At 36.9% G+C, this 24,703-nt stretch overlaps 1 protein-coding gene across 5 annotated transcripts in view; it reads left to right on the forward strand.

Annotated features, from left to right (window-relative positions):
• The window catches only part of SBF2 (SET binding factor 2), a 454,162-nt gene that overhangs the window by 391,194 nt on the left and 38,265 nt on the right, over nucleotides 1–24,703 (forward strand). For 2 of the 5 annotated variants that reach the window (XM_022555691.3, XM_089915172.1), the window contains 7 exons: nucleotides 681–856; nucleotides 3,291–3,436; nucleotides 5,407–5,605; nucleotides 11,283–11,479; nucleotides 13,651–13,791; nucleotides 14,682–14,777; nucleotides 22,086–22,270. In XM_022555691.3, coding sequence (XP_022411399.1) covers nucleotides 681–856; nucleotides 3,291–3,436; nucleotides 5,407–5,605; nucleotides 11,283–11,479; nucleotides 13,651–13,791; nucleotides 14,682–14,777; nucleotides 22,086–22,270 — 1,140 coding nt within the window. Of the gene's footprint in view, nucleotides 1–680; nucleotides 857–3,290; nucleotides 3,437–5,388; nucleotides 5,606–11,282; nucleotides 11,480–13,650; nucleotides 13,792–14,681; nucleotides 14,778–20,708; nucleotides 20,784–22,085; nucleotides 22,271–24,703 lie in introns of all 5 variants that reach the window. The other 3 variants (XM_089915173.1, XM_089915171.1, XM_022555690.3) reach the window with 3 other exon arrangements.

The following is a 24,703-nucleotide window of genomic DNA, read 5'->3' on the forward strand; positions in this document are numbered from 1 at the left end:
GCCCAGACCTTCTCTGGTCACCTGAGAGTACTGACCTCCTAGAGATTTCTTCACTATTCCAACCGCCAAAGGACTCTAAACTAGAATGCTGCATGGGTCTACTGGCTAGGATTCTAGTCAAACTGAATTTTTTCTTCCTAGGTTTATAGTATCTCTGGGTAGGAAGAGACCTTCTTAGGCCAAATTCCCTATCTAGAACCAACAGTTAATAAATGAGAAGGACATGTTTCCTACTCCAGCCACTATAAGTTAATTTCCCTATCCCATCATAGAAAAGATAGTCTTGAATTCCCTGGCTGTCCAGTGGTTAGGACTCTGTGCTTTCACTGCCGAGGGCCTGTGTTCATTCCCTGGTCAGGAAACTAAGATCCCACAAGTCGTGTGTCTCAACCAAAAAAAAAAAAAAAGAAAGAAAAGAAATTGAGAAAAGATAGTCTTAAAGAAACTCAACTTCAAGATACACGATTTTCCTTGCCAACTAACCATCTATAGCAAGTAAACCTTTCTGAGCCTTTTTTATTTTTGAAATTTTAAAATTTTATTGCATGATATCCAAGGTCCCTTCAACTTCGAAACTCTTGCCATTTAGTATTATTATTTTTTTGTTATTTCAGTAATTTGGGGGAAGCTATCTGGAAATCCTTAATGTTTCTGATATGTTTAATTTCTTTTGTCCCTAGTTGATTAAAGTAGCATTTGATGAAGAAGTGAGTCCAGAAGTAGTAGAGATCTTTAAGAAACAGCTGATGAAGTTTCGTTATCCTCAGTCCATTTTTACCACCTTTGCTTTTGCTGCTGGACAAACTACCCCACAAATAATTTTACCCAAGCAGAAGGAAAAGAACACTTCCTTTCGGTAAGAAGACAGGTTTCTTCATTTCAGCCCTCCCATAGTTGACTGTCAGGCCAAGTGACCTATCTTTTGGGTCAATATGTGACTGTTCTTTTTGTCTGCTGTTTTGTCACACCCATTGAACCAAGCTCAGGAGTTATGGAACAGCAGCATCAATATATGTAACCATCATGTCCATTGATCATGATGCATTTTTAGAATGTGAAATTCTGTTTTCCCTTTTTCCTGTACTGATCGCTTTCTAACTTCAGTTTTCATTAATATCCAGGTCTAGTAGACAGTTTTGCTCTGGTCTAGAGATGAGAATGTTTATTTTTTCTTTTTTTGTAACTTTTTATTTAGATATAATTTCAAATTTATAGAAAAGTTACAACATAGTACAAAGGATTCCTGTATACCCTTTACCCAGATTCACCAGTTGTTTGTTTTATTCCATTTTCTTTATCATTTTCTCTCTCATATATATATTTTTTCTAAATCATTTGCGTTACATATATAATGCCCCTTTATCCTTAAATACATCAATATACATTTCCTAAGAACAAAGACATTATCTTATATAACCACAGTACAGTAATCACAACCAGGAAATTTAATTGTCATAAAACTTTTACCTAACCCAGATTCCATATTCAAATTTTGCTTATGAGCCTTTACAGCTACTTTTTTTTCTGTCTGGTACAGGATCCAATCCAGGATCAGGCATTGCATTTACTTGTCATATTTCTTTAGTAGGAATCCTTATTTTCTGATGAAAATGTTGAGGAATTCATGTTGAAACTTTTAAATTTCAGTTATTACAAAATAACAATTGCTTTAAAATTCTCTTCAGTTAGTGATAAAATATAAGGCTTAACATTTCAGTCCATTCATCATCAAACACCTGGAATTTGGACATCTGCTAGTACAAATTACATATTAGGGAGTACTCTGCAGATTTTGGAGAAAAGGCCTTCTTTTTGCCTGAAAGTGGGGTAGGTTGGGGATTATAGGTGATTTGAGTCATTTCTAAACTGCATAGCTAGCCACTTGTACCGTTGTTACCTGGTGAGCAAAAGAGACCACGTATAGCCAGATATGAGATGCTGAAGAAGTATGAACAGCTTTCTAGGCAATTACAATGGTGAGCTAAGCATCTTAGCACTGTGGGGTCACAGGGGAGCCTATGATATTCATTATCTCAGCCCTCTATGGAAGAAACAAAGTTTTGTATGGTGTTTTATGTTTAGAAACTGTCAGGGTGGGGTTGGTTATATAAATCTATAAAATCAAGCTGATTCTGTCAAGCTACAACAGAGATATAGCAATTTTAAATTTTTAAATATCTTAGAATTGTCTTGCATATATAAAACAAAAGATATAGCTCTAGCTGGAAAAAATTCAAAAATCCCTTTAAGTTACACCTGAAGTGATTCACAATAGGTTTAATTTAGGAAATACCAGTATTCTGTGATTTCTAACAACTATGTAAAACATGCTCATAACCCTCAGATTGACACTTCAGATCACTAAAGACAAGGACTGGTAAAACTATTTGACAACAAAAGAATCCTTACCACCTTTCATCGAATGACAAGAAAACACAAAAAGAGTTCTGTTCTTTGCAATAAAGAAGAACATAATCAAAAACAATCTTACTTGAAACCTTCATCTCAATATGATTATTCAGGAAATATGTTCTTTGTTTAATTCTTTGAATTGTAGGTATCTATACCCAGAATTTCTATCAGCAAGAAAAAGTAACCATTTAAATAAATAAAGTACTTTTAGGTCCAAATGACTTAAATCCTAGTTTCTCTTGAATTAAAGCTGACTCTCAAAAGGATACTCAAATTTCTGGTTTCTTATTTTTTCTCCTCTCAAAGAGGGGAATGATTTTACTCTTTTCTGTATCTCAGAAGGCTTCTAGTGTCAGAAGGCAGGACACCACACATACACATTTAAAACACTTAAGAAATAAGTAAAGGTGTTGCCAGTTATAATTGTCAAGATCTTAAAGAAAAACTTATGAGTTAGTAGAGAGTTTGAATCAGCAGAGAAGGAGGCAGGCTGGCTTTCCATGGAGGAGGACTTCCGCAAGCATAGTCTATGGGAACTGGTGGGGGGAGTGGCATGGATAACCAGAGTAGGTTAGGGGCATGTTTGACCAAAAAGCCAAACTGAGGAGTTTAGATGGGGAATGATAAGTAGTTTGTGTCCCACTCTAGGTTCTTGCATTTTTGCCTAAAACAGTGTCCTGATGACAGCAGTGTTTTATGGGAAATTAGTCTGCTGACATATAAAAAGTGATCTAAAGAAAGAGAGGCTTAATGAAGGTCTGGACAATGCTAGTGGCTGTGGGAATAGAGAAGAAACAAGTTGAGCAACGTAGGTATCAAAAAATATAAATGACATCTTCATATTAAATTGACATTCTCTTTGGTTTTGTGACTTGTAGCACCTTCTCAAAAACAATTGTGAAAGGTGCCAAAAGGGCAGGGAAAATGACGATTGGGCGGCAGTATTTATTGAAGAGGAGGACAGGGACAATTGTGGAAGAGAGAGTGAACCGTCCTGGATGGAATGAAGAGGATGACATATCTGGTATGTGAGAACTTGTTTTTCCTTCATGAATGAACTTTATATCTTTCTTCTTATATGAGTAAGAACAAGAGACTAAGACATAGTTGCACTTAAACCTGACTCTCAAAAACCTAGATCTATCTAATAAGATGAGAGGCACTTACCAGCTTCTCAGAACTGGAAAAAAAAATTTTTTATTTTCCCAATATTCCATTGTTCAGATAAGATTTTGTTAAGTTATATTCCTCCTCTACCAAATCCATAGAGCTGATTGGCCACTGTTATGTGGGTCTCATTAAAGGGAAAAAGAAAGAAACCCCACTACATAGAAAATTTAGGTATAAAGTAGTCCCCCATACGTTATTGTTATGGAATAAGAATAAGGAAATAAGGGCATTAAATATTCAAAGTTGAAGATTTGAGGTTTTGGTAAGAACATTGTGGGTGCTCTTCATCAAAATGGGGGCCTAAGATGAAGGCATTCTTAGATGATAAGAAAAAAGTGCCTGCTAAATATTTAAAAGAGCAGAATCTGGGAAGCGGAGATAACTCTCTGTCAGGAAAATAAAGGCAGAAAACTAGCAGCAAAAGTTATTCCTTAACCTAGTGTCAAGTATGCTTATGGAATTAACACTAGAGAGAATCTGGTCTAATAGAGAGGATGCCATTGTACCCTTTTCTTTCTCAGGCTCTTAGACTCAATCAGTGATTATACAACTGCTACTTTTACTCCTACTAATAACAACAAGAACATTTTAAAGATAGAAACCTCACCTTTAGAGAGCTCACTAGCTAAAGGTCTCCATTTCAGTATGTGTACCTACGGGCTTGCCTCTGGGGGCAGTGAAAAGACCATTTATTGGAACCCTGGCTTCTCACAGTCACATGGAAAGCCATACAAAAACTACTGCTACCCATCACTATTGACTTCTAATTCAAAGATTTTATGATTTCACAGAACAAAAACTTATTCTATGATAGTTATTCCACCAAAAGACCAAATTATATAATGCTCTTTGCTCCTCTGAAGAGGCCAACACAAATAAAACTGATACCTAATGATATATTTGCATTGTGAAGTTCACAAACTAAAGCACAAAGTCTTATAGAGATAAGCTGGGGGTTTTTTTTCCTTTTAATGGAAGAGAGCCATATCATTCCCTTTGACTTTAGAACTTTGAGTACATTTCCAAAAACTTTGAAAGCTTAATTTGACTTCTCTCACTTTAAAAATAAACAGGGAAGTAAGTAAAGATAGTCTTTAACATGGAAATTTTTTTTTTGTAGTTAGAACGTGCAGTACCAATTAGGAATGTTGTTTTTTTAAAAATCCTCCCTAAAATACTTCATTATTGGGAATTCTTCCAACATCTAAAATCTTAAAGGATTCTGTAACCTGCGATTGCAAAATTGTGAGGGAGTTTCCCATATATACCACATCCTCTGACAAAATATAACTTCTACGAAATACAACTCCTTCATACCTAAGAAAGGTCATTTCCCACTAGTGACCTTCTGCTTAATCTAAAAATTTCTAATAAAAATTTATGCTGTTTGAAGTTAACTGAAACCTGGAATGATGAGTTTATGTAGTGATCATGTTAGAGATCAGTTTTACTGACAGGTTAGTCTCTCACAAAGTATGAATGTTTATTCTATAGAGTCCTAAACAGGAATCACTACAGGTGGACATTAATAAGCAAGCCTGACTGAAACAGAAAAATATGGGTAATGAATTCAAAATTAGATTGTTTTTAGAAATTTTGAGTTAATTTCCCTGACACTTTGAGTTAGTTGAGCTCCTGATGTTTTATTTCCTGACTATTACAGTTTTAATTTATGTTTAAGCATAATGATTCCTCAGAGAAGTTACATGATTTAATTTTGGTATACATAGCACCTGTAGCCCTAATATAAACCTCTCTTGGTTAAGGATCCTCTTCAGAAATAAGTTTTTAATCCTCTACTTTGAGCTGTTTCTGCCATCACAGTTTCAGATGATAGTGAACTCCCCACAAGTACCACCCTGAAGGCTTCGGAGAAATCTACAATGGAACAGTTAGTGGAAAAAGCTTGTTTCAGAGACTATCAGCGTTTAGGTTTGGGAACCATAAGTAGCAGCTCTTCTCGCTCAAAACCAGAGTACTTTCGAATCACTGCCTCCAACAGGATGTATTCACTCTGCCGGAGGTAAGTCTGTTGGTGGTGTCCAAAAAGAGACCTTTCCTTCCTTCCATTTGCATCTTGAATGGGCTATTTGCATCCATAGCACAGAGAGAAAGAGAGATGCTAGAAAACAGGAGCAAGGTGTCCAGGGGTATGTGTGTTTAAGGGACACTTTTTATGCAGCATGTGCAAGCATCTCACTGACATTCTCAGAAGTACAGTTATATCACTGAACAGTGCCTATATTAGATCAGAAAGTGAATGGTAACAGTTTTTGTCCGCTTTATGAATTTCCCATATTTGTCTTTCTCTTCCCATTTGCCTCTCTTCTAACATGTCTGAGATAACTTGAGTAAGAATAGAATTTGCCCAGGCAGAGAGGAGAGATGAAAATCTGCTATAGGTCAGGGGTCTGCAAACTTTTTCTTTAAAGGGCCAAATAGTACATACATATTTTCAGTTTTGCAGGGTATATGTTCTCTCATCGCAGCTACTCAACTCTGCCACTGAAGCAGCCATAGATGGTACATAAATAAATGGGCAAGGCCAGTTTTGGCCCACAGGCTGTAATTTGCTAACCCAAGTGTAGGTAGGGTTTCCTTATGCTGTCTAATTAGAATTTTTTCAGGAGATATTACTTAAAGAATGTAAATGAACACATGTTCTTTTTTCTGTTCTTTTGTCTGTTGCTGTTTTATATATCTGTTAAGCCCTATTCCATGCTTTATATCTTTTAAAACTACATTTCTACCATCCACAAGTTTAATCATTTTCATTTCCAGGTAAATTCTATTCTTTGCATTTATAAATTACTGGTTTGATTAAATACAATAATGCTGTGAAAGTACTTTGTAAGTTGTAAGCCTTGTACATATCTTAGAAAGTTGTCTTAACGTTACTATTAGTTTCAATCCTACTGTTTTCAAAGAACTATAGATATCTCATTTTAAATGACAATTTAGATGTACAAATACCAATGTGAAACTTGAGAAACAGATTGGGAGTATAGTGTGAGATTTGGGACAGATAAAATTTTTGCATTAAGTACTGAAAGGCTGTGATTTTGTTGAGTATGCAGTAATTTTCCTGATACTGTATCGTTCTAACTATATTCTCTTTGTATATAAGTGTAAGCAAAGGTGTAAGGTGTGATGTCCTACTATTTGAGAAGCTTGCTATCAAAATCATACCTGACAGTGAGAAAACAGACATTATTTATCATTTCAATCTGTCAGAAACAAAATAAAATCTTAACAGACCACTTATTAGAACACTTATTATAAAGAACTTATGCTGATATTAAATAACATAAATCCCTCAAGCTATTAGAAGGAAGGAAATGGAATAATAAAAAATAATCCAAAAGAAGGCAAGAAAGGAGAGAAAAGGAAGTATGGAACAGATGGGACAAACAGAAAGCAAAGAGTAAGATGGCAAATTTAAATTCAAATATATCAGTAATTATGTTACTTATAAATTGATAAATGCTCCAATTAAAAGAAAAAGATAATCAGAATTTTTTTAAGCTTTATGCTGCTTTTAAGGGCTTTATCTAATGTACAAGATTACAAAAAGGTTGAAAGTGAACAGAAAGAATACACCATGCAAAACTACCTTTAAAAAAACCTATTGTCACTATATAAATATTAAAGTAGATTTTTAAAGTAAAATTTTACTAGCAATAAAAAAGGATGGTTCATAATGACAAAAGTTTCATTTCATGCAGAATTTATTATAAACAAGTATAGTTTATTACAAGAATACAGAACTGGCTTGACAATTGAAAATTAATCGGCATAGTTCACCACATTAAAAGAATTATGAAGTGTTTTAAGTTCATTGTATACAGAAAAGCATTTTATAAAGTGTAATATATATTTATGATTTTTTACAAAAGAACCCTAAGCAAATTGGAAATACAGGAGAAGCTCCTTAATCTCCTAAGTGTCTAAAACAATCCTATAGCAAAAATTACTTAATGGTAAACTATTGAAAACTTGTACTCTGAGATCAGGAAAAGAATGCCCACTATCACCACTTCCAATCAGTGTTGTACTAGACGTCTTAGGAAGTACAAAAAGACTAGAAAAATAGATAATAAAAGTCAGAAAAATTGAAAAGAAAGAAATAAAACTGTATTATTCACAGATGATCTGATTATACACATAGAAAATCTGAAGGAATCAACAGATAAACTTGTTATATTAATAAGTGAATTTAATAAGGTCACTGGTACAAGGTCATTATACAAAAATTAGTCATATATGTACCAAAAACAAATAATTAAAATATGAAATTTTAAATGATGTTATTTTAGTACTACTGATACTACTTAAAGTCGCACTAAAAAACGTTAAATACTTAGGAATAAATCTAATACAAGATGAGTAAGACCTCTACATGGAACAGTCAAAACAATATTAAGGATCATTAAAGATACAAATAAATAGATATTTAATGTTCTTGGACTAGAATATTCAATATTCTAAAACTGTGATTTCTCCAGACATTGATCTATAGATTCGATGCAGTCCCAATCAAAATCCCAGAAAAATGTTTACAGAAATTGAAAAGATGATTCTAAGAGTTACACTAAAATGCAAAAGGCTAGAGGTAGTCAGGATAGTGTTATAGAATAACACTGCAGGATATCAAGACTTTTTATAAAGCTACAGTAATTAAGGCAGTATGGGATGTACACAGGAATAGACAGACCACTAGAGCAAAAGAGGGAATATAGAAATATCTCAACATATAAGAACACTGGGTTTAAGATAAAGATAGCACTTAAGAGCAGTGGATAAAAGATGTGTTTTTCAATATATGGTGCTGGATCTCCATACAAGAAAAAAATTAATTTTGACCTCTACCTTACACTGCATAGACAAAAATCAATTCCCATTGATCTGTAGATCTACCTGTAAAAGGTTAAAATAATTAAAAGCTTCCAGAAGACAGGAGAATATCTTCATGACCTTGAAGTAGGGAAAGATTTAAGACAGGAAAAACACTATCCAGAAAGTAAAAAATTGATAAATTAAGAAGTCTTATATATCAGAAGACATCATTAAGAGAGTAAAAAGGCAATAACTAATGGCAGAGGATATCCTCTTTTGTGAGGATATCCTGGTGGGCAATAAATATCTGAAAAGATGCTTGTATGGCTGTTAGCATAACTGATGCCATCTTGGGCCCTTACGGTTTCTCCTGTCTTTCGCTGACCCTACCAAGCACTGTACTATGCAGTGAATCACTTCTCTGGCATCAAGAGCTTTGTCGTTAATAGATATTGTTTAATGATCATTAGGACCAGGTAGCCTCTATGCTCTGTTAGTCCCCAAACAATGATGAAAACCTTCCCTTAAGTATTCCCAGTACCCATGAGACTAGTTACCTATTCATATCTCTTAACTTGAGAATGCACATCCTGTTTCCAAGCACCTACCCCCATACCCTAGGTTAACTATAAAATTGTCCCAGTGGCCCCTCAGTGACTTGGAGTGCAGTTGAGAATGTTTCCTCATCATTATTCACCCGATCTAGATCCCACCCTATGAGTTAGCTACCCTGTAATAAACTGATCCATTAATTATATGGAGCTGCCTGTCTGATTTTTTAGTCTCAAGATGCCTTCTCAGTTTGGTGGGTACTGTTGGTTCCCTCCATCCTCCAACAATGCTCAACCTATTAGTCTTCAGATAAATACAAATTAAAGTCCCAGTGAGACTGCTTTATACCTGCAAAAACGGCTAAAATTTAAAAGACCAACACTACAAAATGCTAGTAAAAATGTTGAGCAAGTAGAGCTCTTTATTGCTGGTGTGACTGTAAATTGGTTAAACAGCTTTAGAAAGCTGTCTGGCAGCATCTGCTAAACTTCTAGACATGTATTGAACAGTGCACAATCTGTCATGTATCTGTTGAAAATTCTACTCCATCTAGGAATGCATATGTTCTCCCAAAAGACAACTGCAAGAATGTTCATGGCAACATGTTTCTTACATAGTCAAAAACTAGAAACTACTCAAAATCAACAATAGAAGAATAAATAGTATAATCACATAGTGAGCTACTATATAGCAATGAAAATGAACAGACTACAGTTATATGCAAAGGCATGGATGGGTCTCATAAACATACTGTTGATCAAAAGAAGCCAGACACAAAAAAATAAATTCTATTCGTTCCTTTTTTGTTCAGAAAACAGGCAAAACTCATCCATGTTGTTAGCAGTCAAGGATAGTGATAATCTTTGAGGAGGAAGAGGGAGAAATAGTGATTGGGAGGTGACACAGGGGATGCTGGTTATGGTCCATTTCTTGACCTAGGTGCTAGTGATATGGATTTCTAAAAAGAAATAGAGGGCCCTAAATAATGGAACTGCTTTTCAAGTCTTCTTGAATGATTATGTCTATAGCTAGGTCTCTGTATCAGTTTGTGGTATTAGAAGAATACAGCTTGTAACTTCCTGAAGCATGGAAGTACTAGGTTTTCAGAATACTTCCAAGGTACCTCTGGTTAAGTATTAATGTCACGGATTTGTGCACGGAAAATGGCTAACATGTTAAATTTCATGTTAGGTATATTTTACCACAATAAAAAAAGTCACAAAAAAAGACATGGATTAGAGGTTAGGAGGTTATTAATATGAAATCTCTTTGTTCTAATATTTCTAAATAAACTAAAGGAAAGAAATGCTCTGAAAGCTGCCTGTCTTCTAGTACTTAGTAATCTTTAAAAACAAGGTCTCTTGCCTGTTTTTCATTTTCCCAGCATCATATCCTGTAACTTTACGAGCTAATCTTTTTTTAAAATTATCAACATGTAGTGTTAATAAAATATTTAAACGTACTTGACATTTGAACGAATTGTTTTCATACCAAAGATCATTTGGTTTTGATTTTTAATCCTTTCACCATCTCTGGCAGTCTAAATATTAGTGTACTCTATTCTCTGTTGTCATTTCAGCAATCCAATGAGTTGACAGTTTAATTTGTCATTCTCATAAAGTTGACACTAATACATTAATCTTGGGACTTCCCTGGTGGCACAGTGGTTAGGAATCCGCCTGCCAGTGCAGGAGACACGGGTTCGATCCCTGGTCCAGGAAGATCCCACATGCCGCAGATCAGCTAAGCCCGTGAGCCACCACTACTGAAGCCTGTGCGTCTAGAGTCCATGCTCTGCAACAAGAGAAGCCACTGCAATGAGAAGCCCGCACACAGCAACGAAGACCCAACATAGCCATAAATAAATTAATTAATTTTTTAAAATACATTAATCTTGCAATCTTTATTTCAAGTCATGTATAAGGCAAGGGAAATCATGTTTAACAGAAGCCTTTTTAATAATTCTTTGTAACGTTTTCATTTTCTAAGCTTGTTCCTCAGCAAAAGGCTGCAGTATCACTGAAGGAGGCTTATTAAAAATAATAATAATAATACAGATTAGTGGATGAGTTAGCTGTCTTCACCATCTAGGCCTTTTCTTCTCAAACCCTAAAGAACTGAGTTAAAACTTAGTTTCATGTTTGAAATATATGTCTTACCACTCCACCAATATGTTTGAGTCTTAGAAAATTACTATGATATTATGATATTCATGTTCTTATATTCTCTTTCTCTCCATTTCTTTTTTCTTCTCTCCCCACCCCTCCTCACCCATCCAAATTATTCTCTTTCTCCCTTCCATGTCCCTAAAGCTATCCTGGCCTTTTAGTTGTACCTCAAGCTGTACAGGACAGTAGTTTACCAAGAGTAGCCCGCTGCTATCGACACAATCGCCTGCCTGTTGTATGTTGGAAGAACTCAAGAAGCAGTACCCTGCTTCTGCGATCTGGAGGATTCCATGGGAAGGGAGTAGTTGGCCTTTTTAAATCTCAGAACTCCCCTCAGGCAGGTAAGCAGCTCTCTTACAGCGGTATTCTGATCCTTCCACTTCAGAGTATTCCAAAAAATGAAGGAAGTAAAATCTGGGAATGCCAGTTGTACCCTTTCATCGAGCCTCTCACACATAGCCTTTTCCACGGTGCTATATACATGTACAGCTTAAGAACTAGACTTGACAATGTGGGGCTCCACCTTGAATTTGCCATCTTGCTTAATATGTCTGTGTATATTTGGATTTTAATAGAAATTAACATAATGAAGTCTTTGGTTCTAGGCTGTTTTCACTTCACAAACCAGAGTATCCACAGATGGAAACATTACATATACTAATCATTTTCTTTTCTTTTGGGAAGCATTCAAATATATTTAACCACTTCAGAAGCAAATAGGGATTCTGTCCCATGTGGTATAAGATATTCTATCTCATTCCTACAAGTCTCTCTCTCTCACACACACACGAGGGCAAACTAATGACCAAAATGCTGCTTTAGGAGCTCTCAAGCGGAGAGGTTTTCAGAAAGCCAGAGGCTGGCCAACTTAAAAAAGATATACTAAGTGCACTGCCTCTTTTTCTGAGGATATTTTTGAGCACCATGTCTGAGGTCTGAGGTCAGTCAGGAGCTATATTTTGCTAACCTTTCTCATAACTTCTAGCTTAAAGTAGATGCTCAATAAAATTAAACAAGGACCGCTAAGATATCAGATCCAGTTTAGGGATGGCTGCTGCATTCTTTCCTCTTTGGAAATGAACTCACTCAAGGTCAGTGGTTCAGTAGGTAGAACCATGTGCTTTTTGATATCTCTTCTTTATTCTCATCTGTTCCTTCCTGAAAGTTAAAGGTTGGCCAGTACGTCTTTGATCATTCAGTTGACTGAAGGCATGACACACACCACGCTATTTTATTATTGTTGTTGTTGTTATTGTTATTATTTCACCTGGCATTTTTGTGTAATTGAAGGCAGTTGGCTTTTAACTTTTTCTGCCCAGAGGAATCCTCCCAAGCCACATAATGGGTATAATAGAACACAGCATATGTAGGTTATATAAAGTGAGAGAATCATTTCAGCATTAATGCATTAATGAGCATATCACTAAGCATTAATGAGCATATCACTGAACTTTTAGTTAGAAAAATTGAAATTGTTTTATTCCACTGGTTTCTTATTTTTCAATATAAATTTACTATATTTCACATTTTTGAGCTCACACATTTGCTCACATTTTAATATCTTTGAAATTGGAATGCAACTTACAATTCATGTGACAGAAATAATTGTGTCATGGTTTAAATGGCAGAGTTTTTTAGTCTTAGTACATAAAATTGTGGTGCATCTTATAATTGATGACATTTTAGAGTTTATAAAATACGATGGCACCTTAAAGTTGATAAAATACAAAAATATAGTAATGCTAATTATTTATTTCCTATTCACCTTGTAAGAAAATTTGTTAATATCTATTGTCCTTCCAGTGAATCCCTCCCGATGCCACTTTAAAATGCCTGGGCCAATTTCAGTGATTCTGTTTTACTCCACACAAGCCAGGCTCAGACTCCCTCCAACCCAGAATTGCTCTGACAGTTGTTTCCATCTGTGCATACTTTTTGATCCTCTTTCAAAAGGACCAGGGAATTGAGCAGCAGCTGCTCTTGTCTTCTCATCTTCCTCCTCTCTTCCCACAACAACCCTCTACAAGTTCATATCCCCTAGGCCTATGTGATAGAATTGGAATAAAATTACTGGTACTGGGATATTCTCACCTCTGCCCATTCTGGGATGCTGAGGGAAACTGCTCCATCCTCTGCTCCCAAACAGTGGCATGGACAGAGTGGTTGGGGGAGATCATCAAGGACATGTTGTCTTTTATGAATCTTTATTTTGAGTTGATTGGTTGATGAGAAACTGCACCTGTGCTTGGAAGGACTGGCTGTATGTTGGTTTTCCAGACCTGGGCTCTTTCTGGGAGGATGATGAGGCAATCAAGAAGTAGGTGTGGTGAAACCAATATCATAGGAGGATTAGCCATTTAATAGTTCGGAGCTTTAAGTGGGGCTGGTTTCTATATTTGGGTACGGTAACTTGAAGACCATATATAGAAAGGATAAGCGTATGTATAGAGAGAGAGCCTGTTTTATTAACATAGATACAGTTTGTTTTATGTAATATCTTTTCCTTTTATAGCTCCTACCTCCTCTTTAGAATCTTCCAGTAGCATAGAACAAGAAAAGTACTTGCAAGCCTTACTGAGTGCAGTTTCTGTCCATCAGAAACTCAGTGGCAATAACACCCTTACTGTCAGGCCAGCACTTGCTCTGTCTCCAGGTAAGATTTAATAATATTTTTCTTCTTGACAACTGTGAAAGGTCATATTCATTCCTAGGGTTAGTCTCTTTAGTTATTTGCATTGTTCCTTCAACATGACCCCTTAATGTTTTACCTTGTGGGGCTATAACTTTATTTTATTTAGACATCAGGGTACCACTATTAACTTCTAGTAAATAGTAACCAAATTTAGAGATTTAATTATTTCCTTTTTAAAAGAGTAATAGGAGAGGTGGTGGAAAACATAAAGTCATGTGGGATTTTTTTTTTTCCTGGAATCTGTTTTACATAGACTTTAAAATATTACAGAGTTGAATGTGTAAGTTGAACATCTGTTTATTAAATGTATATTTATTAAAATCATCATGTATAACTTTGAAATTCCTGAAATTTCTGCAGCCTTTTATGATTTGCAGTACAGTTTGTTTTCACTAGATTTGGATGAAGCCATTAAGACTTGTACTAATATTCTGTTTCAGTTATCATGTGATGGAACCCCAAAGGGTTCATGTAGAGGTAACCCTAATGTGTTAGACACAGGAGCATGTGACTTGAGAAGTTGGTCTCCTTGGCTTAATCAGCTATTTGAATAGCTCAACATAAGCAGAAAGTGGCTTTTCTTGTAAAGTAACACCATGCATGCCTCGTTTCATTTATCATTAAATTCTCTGATTGCACTTGCCAAACCTAACTCTCTATAATCTTGCAGATGTGTGTATCTCTGAGGAAATAGTAACAGTGCCTTGTTATCTCTATTAAAGCTTTGGGTACTTAAAAAGTACAATGTTTGGCAGCAATTAGACATGCTACACATGAAGATAACTTTTTGTCATTTGAGTAATGTTAACCCGAACGACATGGTTTTTGTTCTTCTTTTTGGCTGACTTTAGGGACTGAAAGGAGGACTTCAAGAATGTCCACTGTGCTTAAGCAGGTAGTGCCAGGACATTTGGATGTAAACCCATCCAATAGCTTTGCTCGAGGAGGTTAGTAAGATTGATTTTATAACTGAGCACTGATACAACCTTAAAAGCAGAAAACTTTTTTCTAGATAGCGATACTTCAAATCAACTAATTATGGTTAAATTTGTTTTTAATTACCCTTTTCTAAACGAATGATCAAATTTATTACTAGCATGGTGACAGATGAGTTTAGCCTCGTGGGACAAGAGGTATAATAATTGCTGAAATCTTAACATACTGATGAGTTTGGAAGCACTGGGAGAGGAGGGGAACATATCTAAATGGTGACTCAGCTCTGGCAGCATTCCATGATGCTTCACGTTTGCAGTGTAGAAAGGCTGAGCACAGAAGCATAAACAGTTAGGGAGACATGATTCCAGACTCAAAGGCTGTGCCTCCAGTGCCTGTTATTTTTACTGCTGTTCTCTGAAGTGCTAGTTTGAGGAGTAAGAGACAGTGGTTCAGAATCAACATAGAGACTCTATTTTACAAAATTCACTTTTTTTCCTTTTGAAAACCAAGATTACTATGCACATCTCCTGGCAGCCATATTTATTCTTTAGATACTTTTTTTCCTACCTCATCAGAACTTTCTGTGATGGCAGAATTTCCTAAGAGCTTTCACCCTTCTTCAAGTATCTTCCTAATCAGGTCTTAAGGTCATTGTAATAGTTTGCTAGGGCTACTGTAACAAAGTGCCACAAACTGTGTGGCTTAAACAACCATTTGTCTCACAGTTCCGGAGGCTAGAAGTCCAAAACGAAGGTGTTGTCAGGGTTGGCTCCCTCGGGGGGCCGTGAGGAATAATCTGTTCCATGCCTTTCCCCTAGCTTCTGGTGGTTTGCTGGCAATTTTTGGCATTCCTTAGCTTGTAGAAGCATCAGCCATATCGCTGCCTTCATCTTTACATGACATTTTCCCTGTGCATCTGTCTCCACATTTCCCCTTTCATAAGGACGCCAATCATGCTGAATTAGGGGTCCACCCCACTCCAGTGTGACCTCATCTAATTACGTCTGCAATGACCCTATCTCCAAATAAGGTCACATTTTCTGAGGTACTGGGGGTTAGGACTACATCATAAGAAATTTGACAGGGGGTAGGGACACAGTTAAACCCATAACAGTCATATGTAACTTTTTCCGGAACTTTTAAAATACTATTGTTTTAAAGTTTAAGACACAAACTTCATTCTTTTCATCATTTCTTCCTTGGTGAATCTGAACTAAAAGATAGTACAGTGACTTTCTCCTAAGGTTTCTGGTATTTTTGTTGCCAAGAGCTCCTGTCAGAATTTGGTTCGACGTTGCAGTTCTTATTGCTTTATTTGCCATCGGAAAGCTTATATTAGCAGGCACGTCAGAAACTTTTCCCTTTAACTTTTAGTAGGATGCAACTTCTGGCATATGTCTGGTTAGTTGAAGTCTTCCCATCCCCACCCTGCTCTTGAGTTTTGCCTTTGTAAACTTCATCAACAACATGTTAATCTATTCCTCCATTGGGCCAGGTGACCCGTAATATAAATTTTAGGTACAAAACTGTCTCTCCTTCTGTGTTGGTACCTAAGGCACAAGGATATTCACCAATCTGTTTCAACTACATTATCTTTGCTTTTTTTATATTGGCCTCAGACTCATGGCTTTTTTATACAAGGGAATCCCCACTAGTGGTTACATTCTAGTCATGAGTCCATTCTTTGCTATTCTCAAAGGTACCTGGAAGGCTGTATTTACATTTTAGGATTAAAATCTCCTATTTAATCTGTTTATGACCCTTTCTATGCATAATGAGGCCATAATTATTATTTCTGACCCCCTTCCCAAATATTTTCTTCTGAAAATTCCTGTAAACTTAGTGTGTTTCCTTATGACAATTTTTTGCTCCTAACCAGGTCCCCTTCATTCTGGTATCTTAAGCTAGGATCCAGAAACGCAAATCTTATTATTTTACTCCATCTCTTAATTCTTCACTCCCAAAGCCTCCAAATCTCCCAAGGTCCCAGTGATTAACTGGAAGATGAGATACGGCTGTTTCCTGGCACCTTCAACTTCTTCTGTGATCCCTGGAGCTGCTTTCCTTTGTCTCCTCTGATAGCATCATCCCTCTCACATAGAGCAGCAGGAATGGACTGGGGCAAGCAAGTTTGGGAATTCTCAGAAGATTCCCTATTAACATGAACATGGCAGGTAGACGCACACTCAGATTGGCCAGGGCAAGACTATATGTAGACACCTGCATGCCCTGACATTAGTTCATTTCCTTGTTCCCACCCTCGAGTACAGAGTCTCTTCATTCTTCCAGAGAGCTGGGTACCACTTCTCCAGCAGTTCCTCATTTACCCTGTGTGGGAAGAGCCTCCTATCTCGAAATCTCCCTCCTAACCTTCTCCTTTTTCCTCGGCTGTATTTTCACTGTTTTTCCATTCCTTTCATTGTCATAGAATCTTAGTTACAGGTTTCCTTCTTATGTTATTTCCACTGTGTGCCTTTCCCACTCTAATGAGCCAGGGTTTAGACTGACCTTCACCTTCTCCTTCACCCTTTTTCAGTGAGGGTGGTCACTTAGCATTCAGCATGCACGTTGAAGAGTTCCTAAGCCAGGGGAAGCAACCTTTTTGACGCAAAAACCAGTTAAGAAAAAATGAAGATGTGAATAGATCACATTGCTTTTCATTTAAAATTACAATAGCTTTTATGCCCCATAGGGAAAATGCAAGTATTTGCAACTTGGATAAATTATCTTGTTGTATAGAAAAATGCCATGAGAAAATCTGCCTCTTAAATATAAAAATGAAATACCTGGGTATATTTGAGAAGTAGCCACATGGAGGCAGCTTTTAAATTTTTCATCCTTTACATTTTCATAGCCCTTTAAGTTCCTCTACAGTGTTATTTTATCCTTGAAATAACCTCCAGGACAGGTACTTTAGGAGGCTTTGAGAGATGATGTGACTTAGCCAAGATCACTTAGCAGCCAAGAGCATAATTGGGACTAGGATTAGGTCAGTCCATTTCAGTGCAGCCTTCACTGAATATAGCTTATACCTCATGCACTGTGCTAGGCATAAGGTCACATCCATAAATTCAATATACCCTGTCGTCACGTCCAACCCAAGCATCTCTTTTCCTTCTCTCCTTTGTTCTGAACCGAGTAGAGAGAACAATACCATTGCTTAGGAAATGCTCATGCTCTGAACAACATTGCACTCCCATGGGTGGGATGAACTGTATCACTTCTTCCCTGAAACAGTCCCCTTAGCCAGACCCTGCTGGACAGATCCAGGGTGACATGGTTGCTTAGAAGAGAAGACATTAAGAGTTTGGTTCAGTTACATTCAGATTCAAGCTGCAGTCCTACCACTTAGTGTATGATATTAAGCAATTCAGGAAACTTCGTAATTTTCAGCATCCTCATCTGTAAAATGGAGATAATAAAAAGTATTCTAGCTTTAGAATAGTTATGGGGAATGAATGAAATAATATATGTAAAGCACTTAACTTAGTAAGTGGCTCGTTATTAACAGGAGCTCAGTAAATGTTAGTTCCATTATTATTGTTGAGGTTGTTGTCATTATTGTTGCATAATACTCCACTGAAATGGGAGGAAAGTCTACATTTGTGTGTAAATTACCTTAAGCCAGGTTGCTTCTCACTGGCCAAAGGCAAGCAGATAAAGGAGAATGTGTCTTAGGCCTAGACCAGTAACTTTCAACCTTTTTTGACCATGGCTCACAGTAAGAAATACATTTTATATCTATATGTATACATATACATTTTATATCACAAAGGTAGTACTAAGTCACAATGCAAAATGTATATAGACTATAACGAAAGTTTCATGAAACAATATTCATCTATACCACATGCAGTGCTCATAGTATTTTCTACTCTAATCTGTTTCACTTCCTTAAAAATACTGGTTTGACCTTCTAAAATGATTTCACAAACCACTAAGGAGGACCCTGCAGTCTGGAAAAACACCGCTCCAGGTCGGTGTTACATGCTCAGGACAAGTATTTGACACCTAGGAATCACTCAGGAAGCTAAGCAGACCTCGCCACCAATGCAGTAGTGTAATGCCTTTGGTTAATGTGACTGCCAGATGGACTTACGGTTCTCCAAGCCCTGCTGGCCCCATATCAGTACAGCCCGTTTTCTCATTGCTGATTTTCTGCTAGGTGATAAACACTTGGCAGTTTTTCATTAATGAGGCTCTGTTTGAGAAAGTGCTTAATTTTTTTTTAATTAATACCCTTTTCATTCTTTCAGGGCAAATAATTGAGTTGAAAGTATAGTAGAGAACTACAACAGCTCATATGTATCAATTTTCAAAAAGAAAATAATCAACAAATGTTTGCAGTACCTAGATATCAGGCTCTCAGCATGGATATAAGAGTAAATGTGATTAGGTCCCTGCCCTTTGGAGTACACAATCAAGTAGAATAAAATGTGCAAATAATCACAGTGCAATGGGATCAGAGTTCAGATAGAGCTGTCTACAACTCTAGGAGGACAGTCAAGAATGCTTTTCAGAGGAGTTTACATTGTTCCTGGATCTTAAGGAATAAGAAGTTTGTCAGGTAAAGAAATGGGAGAAGTCATTCTAGGCCAAGGGACTAGCATAAGGAAATGATATATTTAGGGAACAGTATCTCAGAATCAGGAACCAACCACTCAGGCTTCACTGTAAGCATTTAATGATCCATATTCCAATAGGAAAGCTTAAAACCTTGGCAGAAAGGAGAGTGGTTGGCTCGCACACAGGAGTCCCTGTGCCTTTTTCATGCTGTTCCAGGTCTTTGTTCTGTCTTGCAGTAGCATTCTCTGTGTATAATCAGCCAGTGCCTCTGCAACCCTTAGCTTTCTGACTTCCTTTGGCCACTAAAGCCATCAAGGCCCTTCATTTCCTACTTCCAAAGGAGTGAGGCAGAAATGAAAAATCACTTATGATGATTTTTCTTTTATCAAATTATGTCATATTTTATGCAGTTTTGAAATGGATAGCTTAATAATCCTGCCATTAATGTTTTCAATCCTGAATAAGTACAGAATCATTTTCCTTAAGTGATTTGAGCAGTTCCTTTACTCAGGAAAGAATATAACTGTAACTTACTGCTCACCCTTATTGTTATTACCAGGTAAAGTTTGCGATAAGTCACGAAGCACTTTCTTTCTGTTGGAAAAAAACAATATTACTCAAATTACAAAAGTATTATCTTTGATACTGCCTATCATTTTGGTGCAAATAGGGATTTTAGGAGAAGTCATTACGTCAACCATCACAAGCTGTATTTTTAGTGGCATTGGGTATTGTCACAGGGTCATAAATTTTTGCTGCTTGTAACTATCTATCTGCTTATGGAAAATAAATGGAATTTCCAAATGAAAAGAGGAAAAAAAGAAGATAGTGTGGCAATGCTTAATGCTCTACTGCAAAAACATGCCCTTTGTTATTCCAAATGGTTGTTAGAGGTTCATTCCTGATATGATGGCCTTGCTCAAAGAACAAACATGTTGTACGACACATCGTATTTGCCAATCAGTCAGCCTCCTTAAATGCTAGGGCCAGTGTATTCCTAACATTCACCCCTCCCCAAATTCCTTAATTTTATTATAAAAATTTGTTTCTCACCAAATGACAACCTCCAAAAGCTTATTCCATTTGGTATAATTTTTTAGTGGCACTCTTTGCTGCGCTGTCCATTTCATTGTGCTTTTATAGTATTTATAAACAAGTGCTGAAATTTCATTTAACAGGCACTCAGTTCATCTTTTTGTGTGACTGTGCAGCTTTTTATTTGTTAATCAAATCTTCTGCTTTTAATATATTTACATTTTTCCCCTATCATTAACTTAATGTTTAAAATTAACCTGTTCTTTTCTTACTCCATTTGCTCTGATGTTTGCTGCTATATACATTTCATTCCTTCTTCCTTCTTTAATCTTGCCTACCAGTGCATGGGTACAGAGATAAATGTTTTACTCAGTCAAATCCCAAATCTTCAGCTAAGGGAAGAGTCCATTATCAAGGTACTGTATTATCTGTCCTGATGTGTCACTCTTTTTAACCATCTTCATATGAAAGCATATGTGTTACAAGTGACTTTTTTCACATTTGTTTGTCAAATTATCTTTATTCTCATCCACATTCTGAATTTCCTCTGTGATGCCATTTACCGAAAAATTAACACTTGCTGTAACATCTAAGAAAACTCATAGGTTATAATAGAAAGTTTCATCCATGTTAAGCAGAAATTTACAATACCTTTTCTTGAGAACTGGTCTCCTGACCCTATAGATGCTTATAAAGAGAAGCAGATGTGACATTATCATGATGACTTGTAGTCACCTAGAAACATGGCTTGATTTAACATTTGGCAAAGATTAAAGCTTCTCAGAGAGCCTTTCCAAATCTAGAGAATGCACTTTAGGTAAGCAGTGGCAGTGTTATGTACCACTGTGACTCCATCACCAGCCTGAACGCTACAGTCTGTGGGCATTTGTAAGGAGCTCTGTCAAATTTGGGACTTATTATATGCCTTTGTGTTTAGATATTTAATATTTGATAGTCTCACTTGCATATTAGAAATCCTTGATTTTTCTAATTAATATAATTAAGGTCAACTTATGAGATCCTTCCAGTAGCTTAGCTTGACCTTTCCCTTAGAAGACATCTGCTTCTGACTATACCTTTTAAATAAAGCTTCCTAAGATTCAGTGAAATGCACATTACTAAATTTATAACTTCTCACTGTTTTTCCTGGATACTGGGGGAAAAAAGACTAAAATATAACTTTTACTGACTTAAAATTACATTATTTTGGCATGATACACAAATATTAATTCTCAGATTTTAGTGGGTTTAGTAAAGTTCTAATTTATTTCTTAATGTGGTTTTATGGTTAAATTGACTGACTAAAGCAGAATAATGTTCCTTCTTTCTTGAAGCCCTGAGAAATTTACTCCACGTTTTCCTTCCTAGGCTTCATTATTGCATCCTGCCCGCATTTTTTCTTTCCTAGAGCCAGTGCACTCTATTTATGATACCAGTATTTACTTATAATTACTGAATTTATATCAGTATACAAAAATAGAATTGACTTGGGTGACTTATTAGGTTCCTCTGAGCCAAATGATTTTTGAAATACTATATTAATAATGCTTATATGATGCAAAAGTAAATGACAAATGACCAATATGATACATGATTACTTAGATGAATTAATTTGCTGTTACCTCTAAAACTGTACCCACAGAGCATGCATCTTTTCCCCTATTCAGTGTCATTCTCACATCAGATTATCTCACTCAATTGTTTTGACTTTTGTGAAGGTGTTTGGGCAAGTCTTCGCTCTAGCGCTCGCCTGATCAGCTCTCCAACATCCTTCGTTGATGTTGGCGCCCGGCTGGCAGGCAAGGATCACTCGACGTCCTTCAGTAACAGCACTTACCTGCAAAACCAGCTCTTGAAACGCCAAGCAGCCCTTTATATATTTGGTGAGAAGTCGCAGCTAAGGGTAAGATTTCTTTTTCTCACTTAGAAACTTCATGGATACGTGAAGGCAGTGTATAAAACTTATTTCATAAACCAGCTTTCCTAGAAATTTTTTTTTTCTTTTTTGCTGCATGGAGTCTTAACCTGGAGTTAATAATCTTTAAAAAAATTAGCTCATGTATATGTATACATGTATGTCTACCTGTACTTATGTAGATAGAGATACACATGCATATACACAATGCATATTTATTAGGCATGAAAACAAGTGCTTATTCATAATCATTTTTAAAATCAGCATAAATATCATGAATATTAGGGAGTGTACGTTAAAAAAATAAGGCTTATCCAGGCTGTGTTTTTCCACTTAGTTCAGCTTCCATAGGAATCTGTGCCCATGGCAAAACAGATGTTTTTGTTCTTGTAAACCTATTGATAAAGCTACAAGAAGGAAGAGTGGCACTGCATATGGAGGCAAGGGAAGGCCAAGGCTACACTTCTTAAGTTACATTCTTTAAGGGTTCTCAAGACTATATAGAGTGACACGTCCTAAGACATGTCAGAAAATGTAAGATATTAGCTGGTAATCAACTTTATTCTTACTTTTTTTTTTTTTTTTTGGCTGCATTGGGTCTTCGTTGCTGCCCGGGCTTTTTCTAGTTGAGACGAGTGGGGGCTACTCTTTATTGCGGTGCACAGGCTTCTCAATGCGGTGGCTTCCCTTGTTGCAGAGCACAGGCTCTAGGCGCACAGGCTTCAGTAGTTGTGGCTCCCGGGCTCTAGAGCACAGGCTCAGTAGTTGTGGTGCACGGGCTTAGTTGCTCTGCGGCATGTGAGATCTTCCCGGACCAGGGCTCAAACCGGTGTCCCCTGCATTGACAGGCGGATTCTTAATCACTGCGCCACCAGGGAAGCCCCTTTATTCTTACTTTTAAATTATTATGTTAAAGAGCTTCACTATGCTCAAGTCCCATAAATTGTAAAGATAGTCTCTATCTCCAAAAGCAACAATAATTCCTTGGGGTTTAATGTTTTTGCAGTTCACACATTACAGAATAAATTTCATTACTACTGACAGGTGTGTGGGAAATAAAAGTATTTGGGGTTTTTTGGGGGGGTTTTGTTTTTGTTTTTTATTTTGACTGTGCTGGGTCTTCATTGCGGCGCGCGGGCTTTTCGTTGTGGCGCACGGGCTTCTCTAGTTGTGGCGTGCGGGCTCAGTAGTAGCGGTGCGCAGACTTAGTTGCCCTGCAGCATGTGAGCTCTTAGTTCTGTGATCAGGGATCGAACCCGCGTCCCCTGTATTGGAAGACAGATTCTTAGCCACTGGACCACCAGGGAAGTCCCTAAAAGTATTTGTTAATTCAGAAATCCCCTCAAAGTTTAGTCCAGTGCCCCAGTGAGCACTGGACAATCTAGACAGACGTTCAGCTGAACTGTAAAATGGAGGCTGTGAGCAGGATCCCACATGCTTGGTCCTCAGGATGCCAGTGACTGAGTCAGCTCTTCAGTGGCAGTCTGGCTTTGCTAGCTCTTCTCCCACTGCCTGGACTACTGCAGTCACTTAGTCACCAAGCTTTAGGGTAGAGGGAATGAAACTGCTGGGTAACGCTCAGTTTTTAAATATGCACACGTGTCTTCTGATACAGCAGATAATTTTATATCCAGAAAATAGTTGGGACATTTTTCAACAGTAGTCCAGGGATGCCTGCACAGCCTCCTTGGCACCAGTGTCTTTCCCAGAGCACAGACTTTGCCCACTAAAGCACACCTCTTATTTATGATCTGAGTCACTCCCCAAGGTTTGTCTCCTGAATGCTCACCTCTGCTATCCCCTTTGCACATCAGTCCTCAGATAAGCTGTGTGATCATGCATATATGAGTAAGAAAGACTGACCAATTGGGACCCTTCCTCCTTTCCTCCCTCTCTCCCTCCCTCCTTTCTCTTTCTTTCTTTCATCAATAAAATACTGTATTTTAAAAACATAATTCCAAACATAATTTCTGGCACAATAGTTATTAGGATTTGTGTATATTCCTTCACATTTTGCTTTTTATTAATTCAACTGTGTCTGTAGAGTATGGGCGCATATCTGTCTGACGTGCGCCACAGTCTAGCCAGCACAGTGCTGCCTAGTTGCAGCTCCACACCTTTTTATCCCAACAAAGGAAACATAGGAAAGCAAATAAGTGAGAGTGACTCATTCTAAACAATCTGGAATTGCCCTTATTTACCTTTTTTAATTCACATACTTTAATATCTTATACTTAGTAACAAATTCTTCATAATCTTAACAGTGTGTCGAACACGATGGTTGATAACTCCTGCTTTATAAGGTAGGTATACCTAGCTCAAGTATGGTTGGGAAATGGAAAGGAATCTAGTTTTTCTGAAAAGTAAACTATTTTTTATATGTTTTTAAAAAAACCAATATGACACGACACTGTAAGTCAA

The sequence above is a fragment of the Delphinapterus leucas genome, chromosome 7, assembly GCF_059928025.1.
Source record: "Delphinapterus leucas isolate spDelLeu-1000000601 "Yukka" chromosome 7, BTC_Dleu_Yukka2, whole genome shotgun sequence".
In the NCBI taxonomy this organism is placed as follows: Eukaryota; Metazoa; Chordata; class Mammalia; order Artiodactyla; family Monodontidae; genus Delphinapterus; species Delphinapterus leucas.